The sequence below is a fragment of the Bemisia tabaci genome, chromosome 6 (assembly GCF_918797505.1).
Source record: "Bemisia tabaci chromosome 6, PGI_BMITA_v3".
Lineage (NCBI taxonomy): Eukaryota > Metazoa > Arthropoda > Insecta > Hemiptera > Aleyrodidae > Bemisia > Bemisia tabaci.
The window spans coordinates 31,307,893-31,327,859 of NC_092798.1; the positions used below are offsets into that span (position 1 = coordinate 31,307,893).

General features: G+C 36.6%; 3 protein-coding genes across 5 annotated transcripts; 2 read left to right on the top strand and 1 right to left on the bottom strand.

The window, feature by feature from the left end:
* Positions 1-540: 540 nt before the first annotated feature.
* LOC109044009 (uncharacterized) lies at positions 541-12,643 on the bottom strand. Of its 3 annotated transcripts, none has more exons than XM_019061461.2 (8): positions 12,486-12,643; positions 11,407-11,572; positions 7,949-9,879; positions 7,266-7,430; positions 6,787-6,936; positions 5,844-5,904; positions 4,434-4,490; positions 541-2,405 (listed from the first exon to the last, which is right to left on the bottom strand). In XM_019061461.2, exons 2-8 carry the CDS (start codon positions 11,567-11,569, stop codon positions 2,233-2,235), a joined length of 2,700 nt encoding a protein of 899 aa, XP_018917006.2. In that variant the 5' UTR covers positions 11,570-11,572; positions 12,486-12,643; the 3' UTR covers positions 541-2,232. The 3 variants fall into 3 exon arrangements, with proteins under 3 accessions (XP_018917006.2, XP_072157684.1, XP_072157685.1); XM_072301583.1 differs by lacking the exon at positions 12,486-12,643 and adding an exon at positions 12,275-12,467; XM_072301584.1 differs by lacking the exon at positions 4,434-4,490.
* A 78-nt stretch (positions 12,644-12,721) lies between these two features.
* Positions 12,722-19,950, top strand: LOC109043434 (ADP-ribosylation factor-like protein 16). Its single transcript, XM_019060667.2, has 3 exons — positions 12,722-12,971; positions 18,013-18,344; positions 19,167-19,950. The coding sequence occupies exons 1-3, from the start codon at positions 12,962-12,964 to the stop codon at positions 19,377-19,379; spliced, it is 555 nt and encodes a 184-aa protein (XP_018916212.2). The 5' UTR covers positions 12,722-12,961; the 3' UTR covers positions 19,380-19,950.
* On the top strand, positions 15,377-17,621 carry RfC3 (replication factor C subunit RfC3). Its single transcript, XM_019061732.2, has one exon. It carries the CDS (start codon positions 15,564-15,566, stop codon positions 16,551-16,553), a length of 990 nt encoding a protein of 329 aa, XP_018917277.1. The 5' UTR covers positions 15,377-15,563; the 3' UTR covers positions 16,554-17,621.
* Positions 19,951-19,967: the final 17 nt, after the last annotated feature.

Here is a 19,967-nt window from a genome sequence, read left to right on the forward strand (position 1 = left end):
TTACAGTTTGTTTTCTGTATTTTGAATTTTGCAGAAATCTCAATGCCACATTATATCCATGCAAGTCACGATATAAACAAATCAGGAACTGCTGCCACCTCCATCTTTTTCTTTATGCCACTGAATCAGCCTGAAAAACTTTTCAGAGAATTCCTCAGTCTTTATCAAATTAGTCTGGGAAAGTACCTAGATACCAGAAGACCTTCAGATAAATTGAACTTAGAATGGCCACAGATTTGAAATTAGAATTCCCCGATTCTTCCAGGTTTTTACCAAAAAATTAATTTTGAAGAACTTTACCTCTGAGACAATCCAAATTAATGAATGATAATCTCAAGATTTTCCGATTTCGTCAGGAGGCAAGCTTAAAAAATGCAATCAAATTTTGCCATTTCTCCCTAACTATGGCCACCTCGGTACGTAAAGGCAACAAATAGGTAGTTGAGAGCCTCATGGCACCTTACTCCTTCATTAAATTTATTTAATAACACTATGAGTTGACTATTAGCAAACGGGGATAGGAAAAAGAAGACAGTTGCGAATATTCTAAAAAAATTCATTTTCTCAAAACATGAAAACAACAAAAGATGATGTGAAGTTCATTACTGGGCTGAAAGCTGGACTGAAGACATTGCTAATCCCTTCATTTAAGTTGTCACATCAAGATTGAAAGTTCCAATTTTATTGTTCCTTAAAACTTCCCTGACTTAAAGTCTCTTTGAGGGTGCCTTAGCTGAGAATTGAGATTTCAATATTCATGAGGATACCTAACTCAAACAAACTTAAGTCGAGGAAGTTTATGGATGCATTTTGAAAGGACTGCGCATGGAATCCCAAGAAATTCAGCTTTGGCTAAACAGTGCTATGTACCTATTAAGACGTTCCTTACGATCCCTTGAGCATGATGAGCTTTAAAAATAAAACTGTGTGTGCCTATCTCAAGAAAAGCAGGGCTCACAGGTGATTTTTTCTGTTGCATTTAACTTCATTTGTATCAAGTAGATACGTTGCAATATCACAGTGTGTCCAAGGAGAGCTAATTGTTCTAAGCTGGCGAGGAAGATAAAATACAAAAATAAAAAGACTCAAATTCAGAGTAATAACAGCATACAGTACAGCATTGATATACACACAGCGATAGGCTCACACTACCATTAAAAAGTGCATGTAAGAATGTCGAAAAATTCACTTGTCAGCTCTGTTTTTCTCAATAATAACACAGAGGTACAGTAAAAGCTTGATATAACATTCGATTTAAGGACGATTTATGCGGGTCTGCTGAAAGTTGTTGTAAAAGGGTTCTACTGTAGTTGGATTATAAAGCTCCGTGTACTCAGAAGATTGTAAGGAGCATCATATTGGACTTTAGGCAGCACTGAATTTCTTGTTGTACCACGCGCAGGCCTTGCGGCTTCATAACTCTGCATCCAAAAATATACGACAGTTCTATCCCTATGAAATTTTTGTATGTCAGATATATTCCTAATATTCAACTATTTAAAACAAAATGAAATAACAATGTCTGTCGAACTTGGTTCATCAATAACAAAATTATAAGAGTAATTGAAGAGAGTTACTGAGGAAGGGCAAATAAAGCATGGTTGGATTTGTTTCTCCAAAACCTTATTCACTGAACAGGCAAGTAGCAATGGTCTTAGTCCCTATTTCAGGTAGCAGATGCTTTGCCTTTTGCTCAAGCACACTTTGACTATTAGGGGCCCTACTTCAGCAATCCTCCACAATTGTTCATTTCGAAATTTTTAGTGGGAGAATGTCGGAGGAGGGATGGCTTTGTTGCAGAGAATGCAAAAATATAAAAAGAAAGCTGATGAATAGTGCTGCCAACTCAACACACTGTTGACTATTGGTAATTTGACACATGTGCGTCAAAAATTTAGTCCCACATAGAAAATGTTGAGTTACTAGAGCTACTGTTCGCGGGCTATGCAGCAAGGTTGGTTAAAATAATTTTAAAATATAAGTAAAAGAATTTCATGATAACAATGATACAGAATGAATTTGAATAGAAAGCAATCCATAACTTTCAAAAAGACACAATCAATAACAGCGGTACATTTGGACTAAAACTTAGAATACTGATTAAATTAATAAATTAAAAACTTATTGGACATGGTTTCCCTTCTTACATAAATACAAAACACATACCAAGTTACAATGATTAACCACACTAAAATTGCAAAACAGCCGATAGAAAAGTAAGTAAATAGCACACTAGGACGATTTGTCATTGACAGTCGGGTTCATGGGGAACTGAATGTGTGACACAAGCATGAATGAAAGATCAGGTAAGCTCTGGAGGAATTCTTGTACTTCAGCATCAATGGCTTCATCTTTAGCCTTCTGTTTTGGCACTGGTGCTGATTGAGTTGCCTTCTTTTTTGTACCTGGAAAAAAGAGAACACGGTCAGATTAAAAGCCCTCAGATGAATTTCCTTTGTTTTCTTGTTGAAACTTAAGTGATAGAATCTTTCTTCTTCTAGTATATATCTCAGTTTTACCACGTCACAAATAAGAAGATATAGAGCACCTACAAAAAAAGATTGCCTGAAGTTATGAATTAATACAGTTGGGGTGCTAGATGAAGTATAAACTTAGGCAATCTGTTTAATGTTTTCTCTTCATAATTTCTTTTTAGAGAAGCGAAGGTGAAATTACCAGACTGTGTTTCTTGTTTGCTGTATTTAAACCCTCCCCTTCTAGTTTATTTTTTTGAAGAAAAACAAATTAATATCAGTCCTTGAAGTTTTTACAAAGTTTTCTTTACACAGAGAAGAAAAATCACGGAGGTTGTCAAAAATTTATTTGAGTAGATTTCCACTTAAAAAATAAAGTATAACAGGAAGTCTGTAATGTCGCAACCAAGATACATAGTCTGGTAATTTCGCCCTCAAAATGATTCACACATTAAGAATTTTGAAAATCAACTTTAAAGAAGATATTCATATTTATAATTAACACTACGCAAATGGTATAGGTATAAATGATGTCATTTGTATGCTGAGGGTTCCATTTGATCAGTGTCAAGGGTTTATGTTAATATCTCTCTAGAAGTTGATTCCCCAACATCACCATCCATATCATTTTCTGAGAAAAATTTTAAGAGAATAGAAAAATACATAATGTGGTGTTGTAATGCATACTTTGTCTAGTAACCGATTAAACACATGACATGGGAAATTCAAAAATATTTTCTTCGGAAAATAAAACAAAAACGGTAGAAAGAAATGTGCTCTATGAAAAAGAATCATGGAAGTGTGGGACGTAGACGCAAATGAAGTATCTAACCAAACCGGGCAGAAATGCAGAATAAAGGTAAGAAGCTTCGATGGATCCCACATAAATTCTTTTGCTTAATCATTCAGGAAGCAAAGAAATGACAGTGCAAAGAAGACAAGAATCACACAATATCAGTAAACATTGAACAAATTGGAAAGCTGATGTTGAATGATACCGTTGAATTATTTATAAAAACTGAATTCTGAAAATGGTCCTGAATTTATGCACTAGACAGTAGACTTCGCCTTATCTCATGAAATTGTCGAATATCCTCCTTTCAGTTATGTACAGAAGGGCAACTAAATATTATTTTAATTTTTCCTTTAAGACTTTTTCACATGCTTTCTTGAAGATTTCAAAGATAATCTTGATAACAAAAGGAATAATAGGTAAAATTTTCGAGTGGTTTCAAATTTGAGTAGGTTGGCAACAGAGAGCCTCAGCACAAATGGCGCTCGTGATACTTTGGTGACACAGTGTCAACTGCCACTTATTGTGTGAAATAAAAACTTAGGAGGAAGTGTATTTCTTCCTTATTAAACCCATTTCTCGGTTCTATATTTGCACTCATTAACTTAGAACAAAATACAGAGAATAACAAGAAAGGGATATGGACACCTCAGAGCAGCAGGTATTGGTCAGAAAGTCAAAGTGGGGAAGGAAAATAATAGCATATAACCCCATTTATAAATGTGCTTTTGCCTTTTTAGTGCTTCAATCCTAGGACATAAAATCACAAGCCCCAGCTTTTCAAAGCCTTCATGTAGCAAACCAAGAGACAAAGCCTTGTAGGTAAATTTTTAATGATGTAAATATTTTAATCTGGAGGGTCATTGTGGGTTTCCCAGCTCTTCAACGTCAGAGAGACAGATAAAAATTAAGTGAAGTAATAGCAGTAGTGCATCACAAGAAAAAAACGCCCTGTGTTTTGATGTAGCAGTTGAAAAGAAAAAAAAAAACATAAAAACATAAGCTGTCACAATTCCCATTCCCCAAAAAATGAGACATTAACTCATAAGAAAAGAAATCCCCAAAAGATCATGACTGGTAATACGTACGGTACAGTACAGTAACAAAGAATGAATGAAACTATAAACACACCAGGAAAAAAGAAGGCAATAGAAAATTAGACTTACTTTCAGTATTAACAAATGCATCCAATAAATTAATGTCAAGTAAAGTTGCATAAGAACCTGCCACCACCATGAAAAAGAATGGATGTTAGTTGAGAAAAATATTAAGTATACAACATACCATACCCATAAATAGAAAGAAATTTTAGCGAAAGAGAGTAGAAAAGCACTTGAGTGAGATGCAAGAAATGAAACTAGAATTTAATCCTACTAAGTGAAAAGAATTGCTTTACGTTCAATTTCTTTCATCTTATTATTTCCTTTTTAATATTATATACAAAGAACTATGCATTCATGATTAAAACTCTTGAGAAAACATTATTACTTGACTGACAATTTACTTACTACTATAGTTACTATGAACATTACTTAAATATGATGGTTCAATGGTTGTTGATTTCCACTGCTAAATTGCTGCAAAATTCTTGTGGTATTGATGATGCATGGAGAGCTGCATACCACTTGGAGCAATGATAGACATTCATATTTTTTTGTAATCTTAGACTTCTAAATGATAAGTACTACCTGACCTAAATTCTTGATTTAGAAAAAGAGCTCTTGGAGAGGCATTTCTTGAAGACAGATTGGAAAATTTTTTGCTCCTTTCCTAATTGAATAGGCGCTTGTTAAATTTTTTAATTAGAGGTACTACTCTGTCAAACTATCTGATCATAATCATACTGAGCATTTTAAACAAATTTCAGTGAGCTATTTTTAAGAAAACTAACAATGAAAAGTATAGTAAAAAGTAAGTTTTGATGGATCGCACCACCCCTATTAATAATAGCGAAAAATCACCAAAGTTTCATGGATACAGAGGAATCATTTGGGGTGGGCGGATTACTGACCCCCTTGTATTTGGGATGAGACCTTCCTTTTGAAAACAAGAGTGGAGTCAGACTAAGCAGTCGCACCCACATTGCAGTGTTCCAAAATCTCATCTTCCTTTTCCATTTTTTGGAGGGAAACCGACCAACATTTTCGCTTAAAATATTGTGCGAATAATCTTTATCTCTCAGGGATCCTGATGTTGGCTACATTCCTTCTAAAAACTTATAATAGAAGATGAGATTTTGAAACATGCAATTTAGATGTGACTGGTCTAGTGAGCAAGTCCAGCATCGACAAGTCCAGGAGCTCAACCCCTCTGATCGTTCACCTCGAGCACTTTTCCATTCCACTATAGTAGGTGTTGTTCTTCATTTATTGAGGCGCCGAACCCTCCACCGCTACCCCAGGGTTCCGCGTCACACCTACTGTTAACAACTCTTACCCCTTCTCCCCTTTCAAAATTTGAATGCATCAACATTCCTCTTGACTTTGAAAATAAGTAAAGATATTGAGGAACAGAAAAATTTAATAAGCCGTCATAAAGTCACTTATTCATTTTGGAAAGTCAAAGTATACACTCACCATCAAGAGGATTGACCAAACCGCTGCTAATCCAATCAAAGTGTGCTGCAGGAACAATCTCCTAAAATAAAGGGAAAACAAACCATTTTCTTTTAAAAGACATCCTCTTTTTTGACTAAATTCTAGAAACACTCACTTTCTAATTCTTTCATTACACATAGTGACGGCTGAAGTCGGGTTGTTCGGGAATTCCTTCCTGTGAAGTTGCAAAATCTCTAATTATGCTATATTTTTTTAAAAGGAAACCAACCAAAATTTTCTGTGACATATTTGAATAAGTGAAGAGAATGAACAGAAAATGTCAAGGAAAGCTGCAAGTTTTTTTTGAGAAAATAAGAAAAGAGCAGAAATTGGTAACATTACATCGAGATATACCTTTCAGGAGGTTGGAGGGTTACCTCAACGTTGTAGTGGAGTTTCTCTTCTAATTGGGCTCCGATGGTATTACTTCCTAACTACTGGAATTAAATAGTCTGTGCAGCTCCGTTTGATTGGAATCATCAGCTAGCCGGTTGTTTTGTCCATAGAGGATCTAACTTTTATTCATTGGCTTGCAGTCTCGGAGAATAATCAGTAGTTTTGTTTACCCCTAGGAGCTAAGAACAACCTTGCCGTGCAAAACAAAAATGCCGAAAACGTCATTTTGAAATTTTTTTGGAAACAATGTATCACAGCAAAAAAACTTGTCAACCTTGAGACAATGTTCATACAGAATTATTTCGTAAATACCATCAAGAACTTAACCTGAAAATTTGAGGTGCATGGGTAAAACGGTTTTTTTCTATTAAGTGTTAAGTTCCAAAAAACGCTGGAAAATCCTGATAGATTTACAGCGTTCTTGCTTAGCACGGCAGATAGAGTTGAACAGAACCCTTGTGTTTCCAAAATATGTAAAACTAATTCCTTGAACATGAAACTTGGAGAGCAAATTTGAAAGTCTTACTGGATTATTAGGCTGGGACAGCTCATTTGACGAATCTGAGACAGGTTTTGAGGTATAGGAATCTTTGGCTGCCTTTGATGGCTCCAAGGGAGTGCATCCGAGATTTGCTGCAAATCTGGGTACATTACTTCGCCACTGCACACCTAACACCTGGACACAAAGTAAGTATAAAAGTAATAATAATATAAAAAAAATTGTGATGTTGCATTACCTGAGTAGATTATCAAACATTTCTGACATTCATGATTTCATGTTCTATTTAATGGGGGGAAGTGTGTGAACTGAAACAACTTTATAATTTTGTTTGGATACATCTTACAAGAGGGGCTGCATTTTTTTTACTGATCTCTTACTCAACTTTTTACTTATCTTTGTTCTTCCTCCTGTCAGTTTCCTTACAAGTCAACTCTAAGGTGCTTGTTCTTTTGAAAAAAAAAAGAGAGAAATGATCTTTTGAGGCCTGTATCTGCTATACTTACATTGCGTACATCTATGCCAAGAGATGAAAGGTACTTTTTATACGTGGCAGATTTTGACCACTCAAAAGCTAATGCTTGTGAAGAATCCAAATCACGCAATTTGGTCCATATCCGACTTGCCACTACTAAATCACTGATTGATACCACATCTATATCTCGATCAGCCTGAAAATATGAGCGACATCATTAGCCAGAAAGATAGTGAAAGCATGAGTGCACACTTAAAACAACTTTCTCAATTGAATTTACTACATAACCACTTTAGCAAACATGTCTTTGTTAGTTTCCGCATTTCTTGAAATGTTTGCAAGATAAGAAACTGAATTCCTACCAAAAAAGATCATATATAAGACATGGGAAAATGTTATTCTTATCAAGCTTCTGAATATGTTTGTCTTACATAGCAAGCAAAAGGCCATTGAATTAATTACTAAAATTATATTGTCTCTCTAAACGAGGAAATGGGCCTTCCCAATCGGTTGTTTAGTATTACATCTTTGATAAACATTGTTCTGGAAGTTTTACTGTGCTAAACGCTTTGAGTTTTTTTTAAAAAATGTGGTGCTACGGTAAAAATTGAGACATAGTAAATCGCTTGCTACACTTAGACTCACCACGGGAGGGTGGTGTGGTAGATATACAAAAGAACCGTATCGCTGATTATCGTTATAATAGAAGCTTACCACTTCACAGGGAGGAAAAAGATCAATCCAAAATTGTTTCTCCTGAGCAGCAGGTTCTGTAAAACTTGTTGGTTCTGTAAGACTTGTTGGTTCTGTTGATTTTTTGTAGGTACTAAAATCGCTAAAATCGTCAAACGACTCATCTGAACCATCATCAAGTTTAGAGGGAGAAGCAAGTGTAGAACTGGTTGTTGGTTCCTTTGATTTTTTGTAAGAGCTGAAGTCGCTAAAATCACCAAACGATTCTTCTGAACCATCATCAAATTTCGAGGAAGAAGCAACTGTTGAACTTGTAATGGGTTCGCTTGATTTTACGCAAGAACTAAAGTCGCTAAAATCACCAAATGATGCTTCTGAACCATCATTCAGTTTAGAAGAAGAGGCAGCCACAACATCAGTAGGAACTTCCGAAAAGTTTGCCTCAAAATTTCCAAAAGCATCTTCTGATGGCTCACAGGTTTCTGCTGCCTTTAAATCATTCATGGAACTTTTTCGATCTACATTTGTACTTTGAAAATCACTAAAATTGTCAGTGCTTTTGACATCAAAGGTTGCAAAGTCCTCATCAAAATCAAGGGATTCTTTTGCAGTCTGCCCTGATTCACTGAAACTAGGACCTGCAGTATTTTCAACTTTTTGCAACTTAGAGGAGTTGACCGATTCAAAATCACAAAATTCATCATCACTGGGTGGACTTGGGTGAATTGGCTCGCACCTTGGAGGCTCTAAGCTTGTGTCTTGTACATTGTTAGCGCATTCAAAGTCTCCAAATCCATCATCGGCTTCTGACTCAATGACATTGCTGACACAGGTTTCAATAGATACATTTACAGGGGTGCATGCTGAATTAGATTCTATGTATTTAGCACCTTCTATCTCCGTTCTTGCTTTTGTAATTTGCTCACTTTCTAGAGCAGTCGAAGTATCTATTGAAATGGACGGTTTAATATCTGACTGTGTTGTGGTAACATTTTCATTACTTTCTGTGGCATTTTCAAACACATAAAAACCATTGGAGAGATCATTTGAATTTTTTTGGACGGCATTTCCTGCACTGTTTGATAACAAATGAGAATCAGTGATTATGTTGTCAGCTAAGCTAGTTCCTAATGTTCTGAACTCAGTCCTATCACTGCTCATCGTTTCAATTTGAAGAGGAACGGCACTTGCAGTTAATGAATTACTCTCACATGATAGTGAATCCGTTTGGTTGAAAACATTAATTTTATCCTTCGAATCTGAATTTTCAGATTCATATGCATCAAATTCACAGCTTTGAGAGCAAGGAATTGGTTCGGAGAAGGACTGGAAATCATCAAATTCAAAGTCATCATCACCGAGTGTTCCATCTACTGCTGATACAAAATTTGAGCAATTACTATAAGGTATAGAATTAGCGCCAACATTTATGCTTGAGCTATCATTTACTTCTATGTTTTCATTCACTCCTATCCTTGTCACAATATTCTCATTATTTTCTGTTGTGCCACAGCTGTTGCTATTTACTATTGAACTCTTTGTTTCAATTTCCTGTGAAAGGCCGGTATGGTTCTCTAAAGTGACAGGCACATCACCCGAAGAAAAATTAACTGGTTCCGACAGGGGTTTTGAAGTTGAAAAATTACTATCTAGGTTATCATTTTTAACATGAAAAATACTATCTACTTCTGTAAAATTGATTGCACTATCCGAGAATGTCTTTTCTACATTAATACTGTTATTCTCTAAAATTTTTCGGTCAATACTCTCATCAGGAGATTTGGAATGTAAAATATCACTAGAAAGGGGCTCAGACGTTACATTTACGTCTGTTGTGCTATGTAAATTATTTGGCAAAACAGGGATACTCTTTCCTAATATCAAATCTGATGAATTCAGGTTTGTTATAGATTCTGTCTTTATGGGCTTCCTTGGGCTGTTGTTGAGAATTTCTGGAACAAAAATTGAAAAATATTGTTAGAATAGGACAAGGTGCAATGGTGTGGTTCTTCTATTTCAAGATATGTATACCTGTTAAGAGTTCCAATATTATGAGGAGCCTTAGGGTGCTAGGAAAGTTTAAATTCACTTTTTGATGCTTGAAAATCGAATTTTAGTTTTGAACTCTGCACAGAATATATTTCAAGATTAGTTCTGGTTAAAATCATCAATACATGTCTCAACTTTTTAAAAAGCTGCACTCGTGAGCCTTGTTCTTCATGCCCCTCAATTAACAGAGTTGCTGAATGTATGAATAATATACTATAGAAGTTTTATGCAATGGTAGAGGTGAAAGCTTACTTCTAAAAATACAAACGGTTAGGATTAAAACTCAGAGAAATATTAGAGGGCTCTATTGTATCCACAGAGACCAAAATTTACAGACATTTAGAGGTTTCTTGGACCTGTTGACACCCTACGAGGGGTGCTGTGCAATAGGTTCTTCAGAGCCAAATTTAGTCGCATTTTTAGTCTTAAAATTTCCTCATTCTTGGAAAATTTCTTCACTCTGCAAGCGGCTGTATGAATTGAGCTAAAAAACTTGTGAAATCCGCCGCATTTCTGATAGTTCCTATTAATTGCGACATACATGATGGCAAAAGTGCGTGACCACCTTTCTTTCTGTTTGCAACCATGAAGATTTTTTTTAGAAAACTATTTTGTGTAATATCTTGAAAACTTCCTAGATTTTTATTCTCTGCTAGCAGAATAATCTGTAAGTGTATATGTCAAGGTATAAAGTTGGCTTGTTCCTCATCAGAAAAATAGATCAGGGGCCGAAATTATGTAACATCACGATAAAGATTGCACTTAGGCCGGTTTTGCACTTAGGCCAGTGTTCGAAACTCACCTCTGAGTTTCAAGAGCCATGTGGCCCATCAAGCTCGATTTTTAGGGGCCATTGAAGATTTTTCGGGAGCCAAATTGACTTTTTGCCGAAATATCACGGCGCATTTAGTGAAAGGTCAGAATCCGATGCCGTGCTTCGAAATTTCAAAATATCACCCAACAGAAAAATTAGGATTTCTTGAGGGGAAGTTTTTGGGGGACACGTTGGCGCAGCGCCTTCATTTTTCAGGTGCCATGACTGATTTCTTAGGTGCATTTGGCGCCAACGAGTTTCGAACACTGATTTTGGCCATCAATATGCTATTTACATCAAGCAGCATCACTCTCAGAAGGAAAATTGTGCTCTGATCAACTTTTCCTCACTGTAACAAGAGTATTAATTTTACACTGAACTTAACCACACATTGGCAAAATCACCAAAATTCTCTAAAAAGTTGTTTAACCCAACGCTCAAAAAGTTTACTACTTCTAAGAAGTAAGAAGTAGTAAGTAGTAAGTAAGAAAGTAAGTGCTCAAAAATTTTCTCAGTTAAGTGGCAATTTGTGACTTCCTGTGAATAAACCATCTGTAGCTTTGCTAAGATTTATGAAAAACACTCTGGTTCAGCTGAGTTATCTTAAGAAACGAACCTTCTACTGTATGATCATAGACTGCTGAGTACTCTTCAAATTTTCCGTATCCATCCTCGTCTTCATCATCCTCATCTTCTTCAGAATCAGCATCATCCGCAAAATTTGATTTTGTCAGAGGCGGTGGAGAAGACGAATAAAGAGGTGGTATTGTATCCGACATGATCTGCAGATGACAAATCAAAACTTATAATACCAACTTTGAACTAAATATTCAGTTAAAATTTACTTTCTGATGAATGAGAGTTACAACAGGGTTGCGGCAAGATTTGGAGAATGAAATGGATCAGTGGAGCAACCAAGAGAATAAAAATGATAATTAAATTATGCAAAATACCTAAATTGCATGCTAAAATGGGTAACTGACTTGATAGGTGGAGACAAGGGCAATATAAGAGCTTTAAGGAAACTAGAGATGATCATGCCTGTTTTTAAGCTGGGAAATTTTAAACTAGGACACAGTCATCAAATATTAATATGTTGTAAGTTGGAGGGTTCAATGATCATATTGGCCTCTGCCGTTATGAAATTTATGAATACCAGAGAAAACCTTGAGAACCACCATTGAATCAGTTACAAGTTTGCTTTACATCATCAATCACAGATGCTTATGTTTGGGAAAATCAAAGTTCCTGATGAAGCGATGGGCGATCCTAAAAAGTACATCATATTGGTTACTAGTAGCCATATCTAGGCAGGAGCTCTCTGCATGAAACACAGAAGACTGACGCAAGTTCCTCGTCTTGAAGGACGCGAAGAACAACTTCAAGAAGACATTTGCGCTTTTAGCGGCAGCGCAGGGCTTTGATCGTGCATGTCATAATGAGTGGAGGAAGAATTTGAAATTGAAAACCGAAGTGAAACTCACATCAGAGAGTCAGTGAATTATGTGGAGCAACAATTTATAAACAAATGATCAGTGCCAAATCATTTTTAGGTTAACACCTCCATATGATTCATGAAGTGAGACATCTCTTTAAACCACGGTGATAATTGAGTATTGATGGGTAAAATATCCTAACTAGCACATTGATAATACATGAGGAACAAAAAAAGGTGCAACAGTATTATTAACTTACCACAATATGGAAAAAATCAACTGATAAAAAACAGTCCAACGAATAATAATAACATGGAAAGTTACTACTTGATAAGACAGGTAGCAGCACTCTCGACAATCAGAAGGAGCCCGCGAAATTCAAAATTCTAAATACGCCAGCACCCCGCGCTATGGGGTCACAACTGTGGCGAGGGCATAGAATAATAAGGCGTTAGCTTTATTATTCTATGGCGAGGGGCGTCATGGTAACGAATAATCATCCCTCAATTTATGGTGGAGAGTTATTTTCTCAATATAAATGTTTGTGTTGAAAGGGTTGCTACTCATAGGAGCGATTGGAAGATTGAATATCAAGCGATTAAGATTTCTCAGCCACGAGGATGACTTACAATCTTGACGCTGTTTCGGGAAATAACCAGATGTTTTCAAGTTCCCGGGATTGAGGCATTATCATTCCTTCAAGTTGCAGCTCTGAGACGTTTATACTCGTCCTAAATGAAAAAAGGTACGCACCACAGTCTATAACCGACTAAAACTTAATTTCAACTTCCTATTATTTTTTTTTTTTTTTTTTTTTTTTTTTTTTTTTTTTTTTTTTTTTAACTTGCATATAGATGTGTCATGTGTTACGAGAAAGTCTCAGTAGAGAGGAGGCACCCAAAAATTGTGAAAATTGTACCCCTTCAAGCCATCCGTGCTAACTACTTGGGTAGCAAAATCAACGACCATCAGTCATCAGTTCTTACCCCTATTCGAGCATAAACAACGATGAGAATAGAAGAAAAAAAGGAAGTGTTTGCATCTTGAGGATTGTTAACCCTGTGACGTAGGTTGGTACAACCTGGCCAGAGAAATCCGGAATTCGCAGTATGAAAAACGGACCTTGCCGTCCGATTTTTTTGCTGAAATCATCTCATGATACAAATTCAAACACTTTAAATGTAATGACTTTTTCCCATAAATTACACCATTTCCGAGGAAATTGATGATAAAAGTCGTCCGTGCCGACCTACGTCATCAAAAAAGTCCGAGATGCCCGAAATGCAAACACCTCCTTTTTTTTCTCTATGCCCTTCGAGTGAAACTATTGCCCAACATTCTAGTATCTGCTCAATTGGTGCTCTGAACTACCCATAGGATTTTCTAAGTTTCAGCAAGATGTAATATTGGTAAACATCTAATGGCCACTTTTTCATTGTTCATGGATGGACACAGGGCCGGATTTATGGGGTGGCCGCACGTGGGCCGCGGCCCATGGCGGCAAATTTTGCACTTTTTTTCGGATGGAGGTATAAAAAAGATTGCAAACGAGAAAAGACGAACAAATCTTTCATTTTCTGAGAGGATAGTAATTTCTAATTTTGTCGTTTTGCGGTGATACAAGAGTCAGCATCTTTAATTAGTCGAGTTATGAGAGAAACCAAATACGCAATTTGGCCTGGAGCGGCGCGACGCAGAGAGCAATGATGACGAGGACTTGAGATGAAAAGGGGAAGCTCTCGGCGGCGCGGCGGTCGGCATGTAACACATATTAGCGCCTACAAGACTGCATGAATACTTCACGCATAGCATCAAACACAACGCGGTCAGCGGCGGTCGACGCGTAACGCATAGCGCCTACAAGACTGCATGAATACTTCACGCATTGCGTCAAACACAAGGCGTTTAGCAGCGATCGGCGTGAAATGCATAGCGCCTACAAGACTGTAGGCATACTTCACGCATTGCGCTAAACACACTTTTGCGCATTGGAAATTGAAACCATATATTTTTTAAAATTCAGCAAATATTTTATTTGGCATAAATATATCAATAGATCGATTCTCGAGAAATCAGCGTTTCTATAAATACAGCTAGGATGTCCCAGACCACCCGTGCCAGGCCTTTTACTCGGTTGGTTGAGGTCGGGCGCAGTCAGGGACCGCGGGGTTGATTTGGGAATCGACCCCAAGGAATTCGAATTCTATGATCCCGAAACCCCCGAGGCCACCCTTGGGCGGTGGGAATGGGGATGGGAGGGGGGGGGGGTGGTCACAATCCTAAAAATCGAGGTTCCCGATAAACTTGCGATTTGATTGCAATAAAATAGAAAAGAGCGGAAATTTTCACGTGAAAATTACCCCTAACAATCTAACAATCCAAAATCGGTTCAATTTAAGCCCAAAAATGATCCCTTATAGGTAGAGGGAGGTAGTGGCTCCCCACATAGTTTCCCTTTGATCGCAAAATTGACGTAGATTCCTCGGAAAAAAATGGTTTCGCAGGTGATGGACAGTTTCAAAAATCGGGGTTCCGTCCGAATCGCAAATTGACGACATCCAAATTGAAAATTGCAAGAAATTTAAACTTTACTTGACGTCTGAGAATTTAAATTGACCCATTCGAAGTCCAAAAATATCCCCCCGAAGAGGGGTGCGGTGCCCCTTCCACAAATTGCACATTGGTCGAAAAAATTACGTAGATTCTTCGGGGGAAAAAACTATGTATGCTACTGAATTGACATCAAGGAATCCGGACCCCCCCCCCCCCCCCCAACTTTTGAGAGGAGATCAGTGGAGCTCTAAGACCATAAGTTTCGGATTCTAACAGAAATCGAGGAAAATTGTCACCTTCCGGCCAAAGTATCACAAGCGCCATGCGACGTTTAAAAATTTTCGCCGCCATATTTTTTTAAAGAGAAATTGTCTGTTGAATCTATTTAAAAATTTCACTGAATTTCATTGGCAGCACACAGCAAATGCAGTGAAATTTTCGGGCAGCTCTGACGAACAATTTCTCAGTAATAAAATAAAGTGGCGGCGGAAATTTTTAAACGTTGCATGGCGCTTGTGGTTCGGGTGTTTGATTGGCTGAAAAAAAGAGCGGGAAAATCAAGTAGATTTTTTGTTTATTTTAGGTTAGGTTTTCGGTTTTCTTTCCTATTTGATGTAAGGTTATGTTTACCTATTGTCGCGTTTTAGCATAGAAGAAAAAAATATAGTTATTATTACCTCCTACAGTGTCGTAACTCCTAAATTCGTGCCATTGCGTGTATTTCTTTGTGAATTTTCATCACAGATAACCTGGTTGTGAGTTTAAAACTTATATAAACTTCAGAATGGTAGTTCCCAAGCCAGAAGTAAATCTACCATGGGTGGAAAAGTACCGTCCAAAAAAACTTGATGAACTTATCTCTCATGATGACATTATCAAAACCATCAACAGATTTATGGATCAAAATCAGCTGCCTCATTTACTATTCTATGGACCTCCTGGAACCGGTAAAACTAGTACAATCCTTGCATGCGCTAAACAAATTTACCAACCAAGTCAATTTAAATCCATGGTTTTGGAATTGAATGCCTCTGATGATCGTGGTATCAACATTGTGCGGACCCAGATTTTAAACTTTGCGTCAACAAAAACCATTTTCAAATCTGGCTATAAATTGATCATTCTTGATGAAGCTGATGCAATGACAAATGACGCTCAAAATGCTTTGCGGAGGATCATCGAAAAGTTTACTGACAATGTTAGATTTTGTATGATTTGCAACTACCTGAGCAAAATCATCCCAGCACTCCAATCTAGATGCACAAGGTTTCGTTTCGGACCCCTGGATGCAAAGCAAATCATGCCTCGCCTGGACCATGTTATTCAAGAAGAAAAGGTTGAAGCGACGGATGATGGGAAAGCGGCCCTTATAGAATTGGCTGGTGGCGATATGAGAAAAGTGTTGAATGTCTTGCAAAGTGCAGCGTCTGCCTTTCCAGTGGTCAATGAAGATGCAGTGTACTCTTGCTGTGGACATCCCTTGAAAAATGATATTTTTGAAGTTCTTAAATGGCTCCTAAACGATCCCTTCTCCTCTGCATACCAAAAAATTCAAGAACTTAAGATTAGGAAAGGATTAGCCCTTCAGGATATCCTCACTGATGTTCACAAGTTCCTCCATAAAATTGACTTGCCTCATAAAACTATCACAGAGCTTTTGATAAAAATATCTGATATTGAATATAGACTGGCAGGAGGAACAAGTGAAAAGCTGCAGGTCAGTGCCCTCGTTTCTGCTTTTGTTCTGGCGCGACACAAACTTGAGGTGAATTAGCAATCTTCTCCCGCAACTTCATCCTGTTCTAATTGAACTCATGAGCCTTAATGTTTTCAATTGCATCAGAACCTCAACTCAGGCCAAGGTAATCCTTGCACTGTCTCATTAATTGTGATCCACAAATTAGGTGCAAGTCCATAATTTCATGTTTTCATACAATTTTAGTACATAATTGTGATGGTACTCTACAATTATTTCATTTGTCCCCTTATTGTCTCTCCTCTTGGTGATTTCAGTGACTAATTAATGTTATTTGTAAAAGTTTCAATCCATTGGTATGGAAAGGCATTAGAGGCAGAGATCACAGTAGAAAGAGGAACAAAACCGCACTAACTTGTGTAATATATTTTCCAAAATGTAACGGTGTTAAGATAACACGCAAATTATTTCTATATAGACTTTCATCTTTATCTATAATGAGTAAGACTCAGTGATCGGAACGCTCTCAACATTAAATTTTTTTGTTTGAATTCGTTATCAAGCACCTTGTAACATTGAGCCTTAATCCGAAGGAAAACTTCTTACAATGAAGAATTTTGTACACAATCAATTGCGCCTGATACTTCTCACTAATCTTTAAGTTAGCTTTTTTTCATAATGTATCAACAAATCCTACCTTGGGTAGAGACTGAGATTACTTTTGTGTTCCGATAATGTCCTAGCATTCCTAGCGCTGCTGAAATGTATTTGAAATCATGGTGAGAATTTTAAAAAGGAATCAAAATTTTTTATGCTTAAAGTAGGTAAAATTAAAAATCTTCATCAAATGAATTCCTAAAAGCTGTTCTTGATTGTACAGTCCAAGTAATGAGCATTGTTCTAGAGGGTAGTATCTGCAACTATGGAGTGTCTGTTTAAGTCCAATACAGTTAGAGATGTAAGTATTTTTTAGAAAAGTGCCTGCAGTACTGAATTCAACAAACTCAAGTTACATTTTTGGTTTGAAAATCCATGTATTAAGCAATGTTCTTAAATGCTTTTCTCATTGTAACTGCATGCTTTGAGATCATTACTTCTTCTAATGTAAATATGACACCTACCTATATAAATCTTATTAAAATTGAATTCCTGAGTACTTATTTCTTTTTTTCCGACCATATGAATTTCAAATGATACTTAAGTATACATATTTAGAAAGAAATAAAAATTGATGTGTCATACAAAAATGATTTTTTAGCCCAGCCCAAAGAGTGTTTTACAGTCAGCTCTTAAAAATTCAAGAAAGTTAAGAAAGGAAATAAAAATGACTAGCAGAGGTAGATATTAAAGTTTAAACTCCATTCGCTCAGCTAATCATAACGTAGAAATTATACTAAATTATTGGGGTGCTAAAATTGAGTATTTTCATACTTTCCTAAAAGGGAAAATAGGGGGTACTTAGGTACTGCAAGAGAAACAAGCTAAAGAAAAATATGCTGCAATCCTAATACCCAAATTCATAGGTTGGATGTTTCAGGCGATGAATCAAAGATTGCTTGCTTATGTTTGGGGCCAACTGGATCTGGAAAAACTGCTCTTTTGAAGAAATTGAGTGGTAATAAGGATACTGATGAATACTCTAGTACAGTACCCACTGTTGGAACATCACTAACAACAATAAAAATCAAAGAGCAGCAAAAAATAATCATCCGCGAATTGGGAGGAGAAATGGCGCCTCTGTGGCATCAATACTATGATGGCATCAATAAAATAATTTATGTGGTGGACGCGAGCAATCTGTGTCAAATATCTGCTGCAGGAGTGTTACTTTATGATCTACTAGCACAGCCAAAACTTCAAAAGGCAAAGGTGATAAAATCATTAATCTGTCTTTACTTGAACAACACACATTAAAGCTGTAGTGCTGTCATACAATGAAAATTACCATAAAGTTCCTTTCTGATGCTCCCACTGAATGACAAGGAAAAGAAGGGGGCAGCACTGTCAGCGAAGGTGGAGAGACGCAACTTTTTAAATATTTACATTTTGAAACTCTCACATAAACTTACAGAATCATATATGTAGTTGAAACAGTTGGTTTAATGCCCGCCTCAAAATTAAGGTATCAAGAGTGAAGAATATTGAACCTCAGGGTAGAGTAAATGATGCACTCATTCTTATCATTTTTTTAAACACATTGTAATGAGTTGGACTACACCCAAATGAAAAGACTCCAATGTGCTTTGTTTGATGTTGAGATCGAAGTTGGATTATAGTTTTCATTGTAAGTGGCAGTGCAGCTTTCTTTTGTTTCCCAAGCAAATCTGGCTAACTCAGCTCGACCATTATTAAATAAAAAAAGGGTTCCTCGATTAAGTTTGAATTTTTGCTGGCTTTAAATTTTAAGGCCTAATTATAAGATGTAACTAAAAATACTGCTTTCATAACAGTCAGCACATGAGCAATAAATCACTGGAAAGTCATCTGTTTCCAGCAGCGGCTCCTATAATTAAATAAAAAAAAAAAAAAAAAATAGAAGGGCTTAAATTTCATGCTTCCTGAAAGATTTTCCTCAAATTACTTGCGTAGAGCCAAGCTTCCTTTAACTTTTAAAAGCCTTTTTGTCGCTTGATTGAATTGCAAGTCACAGAATGCAATTCATGAGTTAATATAAAAACTGATTGATTGCAGATTCTACTTGTTTTAGCGAAAATGGACGTGTCCTACCGTCAAATGCGTAATGAAGCTTTACTCATGTTACAAATAAAAAGATTGGAGAAAGAGATTCCTCAAACCATTACCATTTTGGAAACAAGCGCTGTTACTGGAGAGGGAATGGAACCGATGTTGGAATGGTTGCAAAGCAATGTGACTGTAACATTCAAGGAGCCATCCAGTTCTTAAATATTGGACTTTCACTAGGTGCAGAGATACATTAATTTCTTTAGTAAGTCCAATGACAAATTGCAATTTAATCAATTGTGAAAGATTGTTTTGATACAAGCACCTATTGTTTTTCAAAGGATACAAAGATTGTACAACTTACGGGGTAAAAATTGGGAAGGAACAACGAAATGGGTGAACAGGGTTAAACATTTATCCTTCATCGACGGGACGTTTTCAGAAATTTACTTTGTTAACCCATTTCTAACTGTTTGCAGTATTTTTGCTTTATTGTGAAGTAGTAAGCTTTGTTTATAATTTTTGTCCTAAATAAGAACAAAATAGATTTTGACTCATCGCCTTGAGCCTGACACCCTTCAAATAACCAAATTACATGAATACTTAGGCACAGCAGCGTTAGTGACAACTTTTCCAACATTTTCCTGATTGATAAGTTTTTCCCACATAAAATTGCTGTACTTCTGCACAGCCTCATAAAAATTTTAATGCTGAAAAGTTCTTTCTAATCAAAGTTTTGAAGGGCCATGTATTCCAGATATAAAAATGCAATTGATTTGAATTTTTTTTAAATACGGTGTACAAATTTTT

Excerpts from the sequence above, each read along its gene's own strand:
- LOC109044009 (XM_019061461.2), bottom strand. The coding sequence starts at position 11,569 with ATGTCGGATACAATACCACCTCTTTATTCGTCTTCTCCACCGCCTCTG. Across the intron at positions 7,431-7,948 it reads TTTTTCCTCCCTGTGAAGTG|GCTGATCGAGATATAGATGT; the intron begins GTAAGCTTCTAT and ends TCATATTTTCAG. Across the intron at positions 4,491-5,843 it reads TTTGGTCAATCCTCTTGATG|GTTCTTATGCAACTTTACTT; the intron begins GTGAGTGTATAC and ends TGGTGGTGGCAG.
- LOC109043434 (XM_019060667.2), top strand. Across the intron at positions 18,345-19,166 it reads CAAAACTTCAAAAGGCAAAG|ATTCTACTTGTTTTAGCGAA; the intron begins GTGATAAAATCA and ends GATTGATTGCAG.
- RfC3 (XM_019061732.2), top strand. The coding sequence starts at position 15,564 with ATGGTAGTTCCCAAGCCAGAAGTAAATCTACCATGGGTGGAAAAGTAC.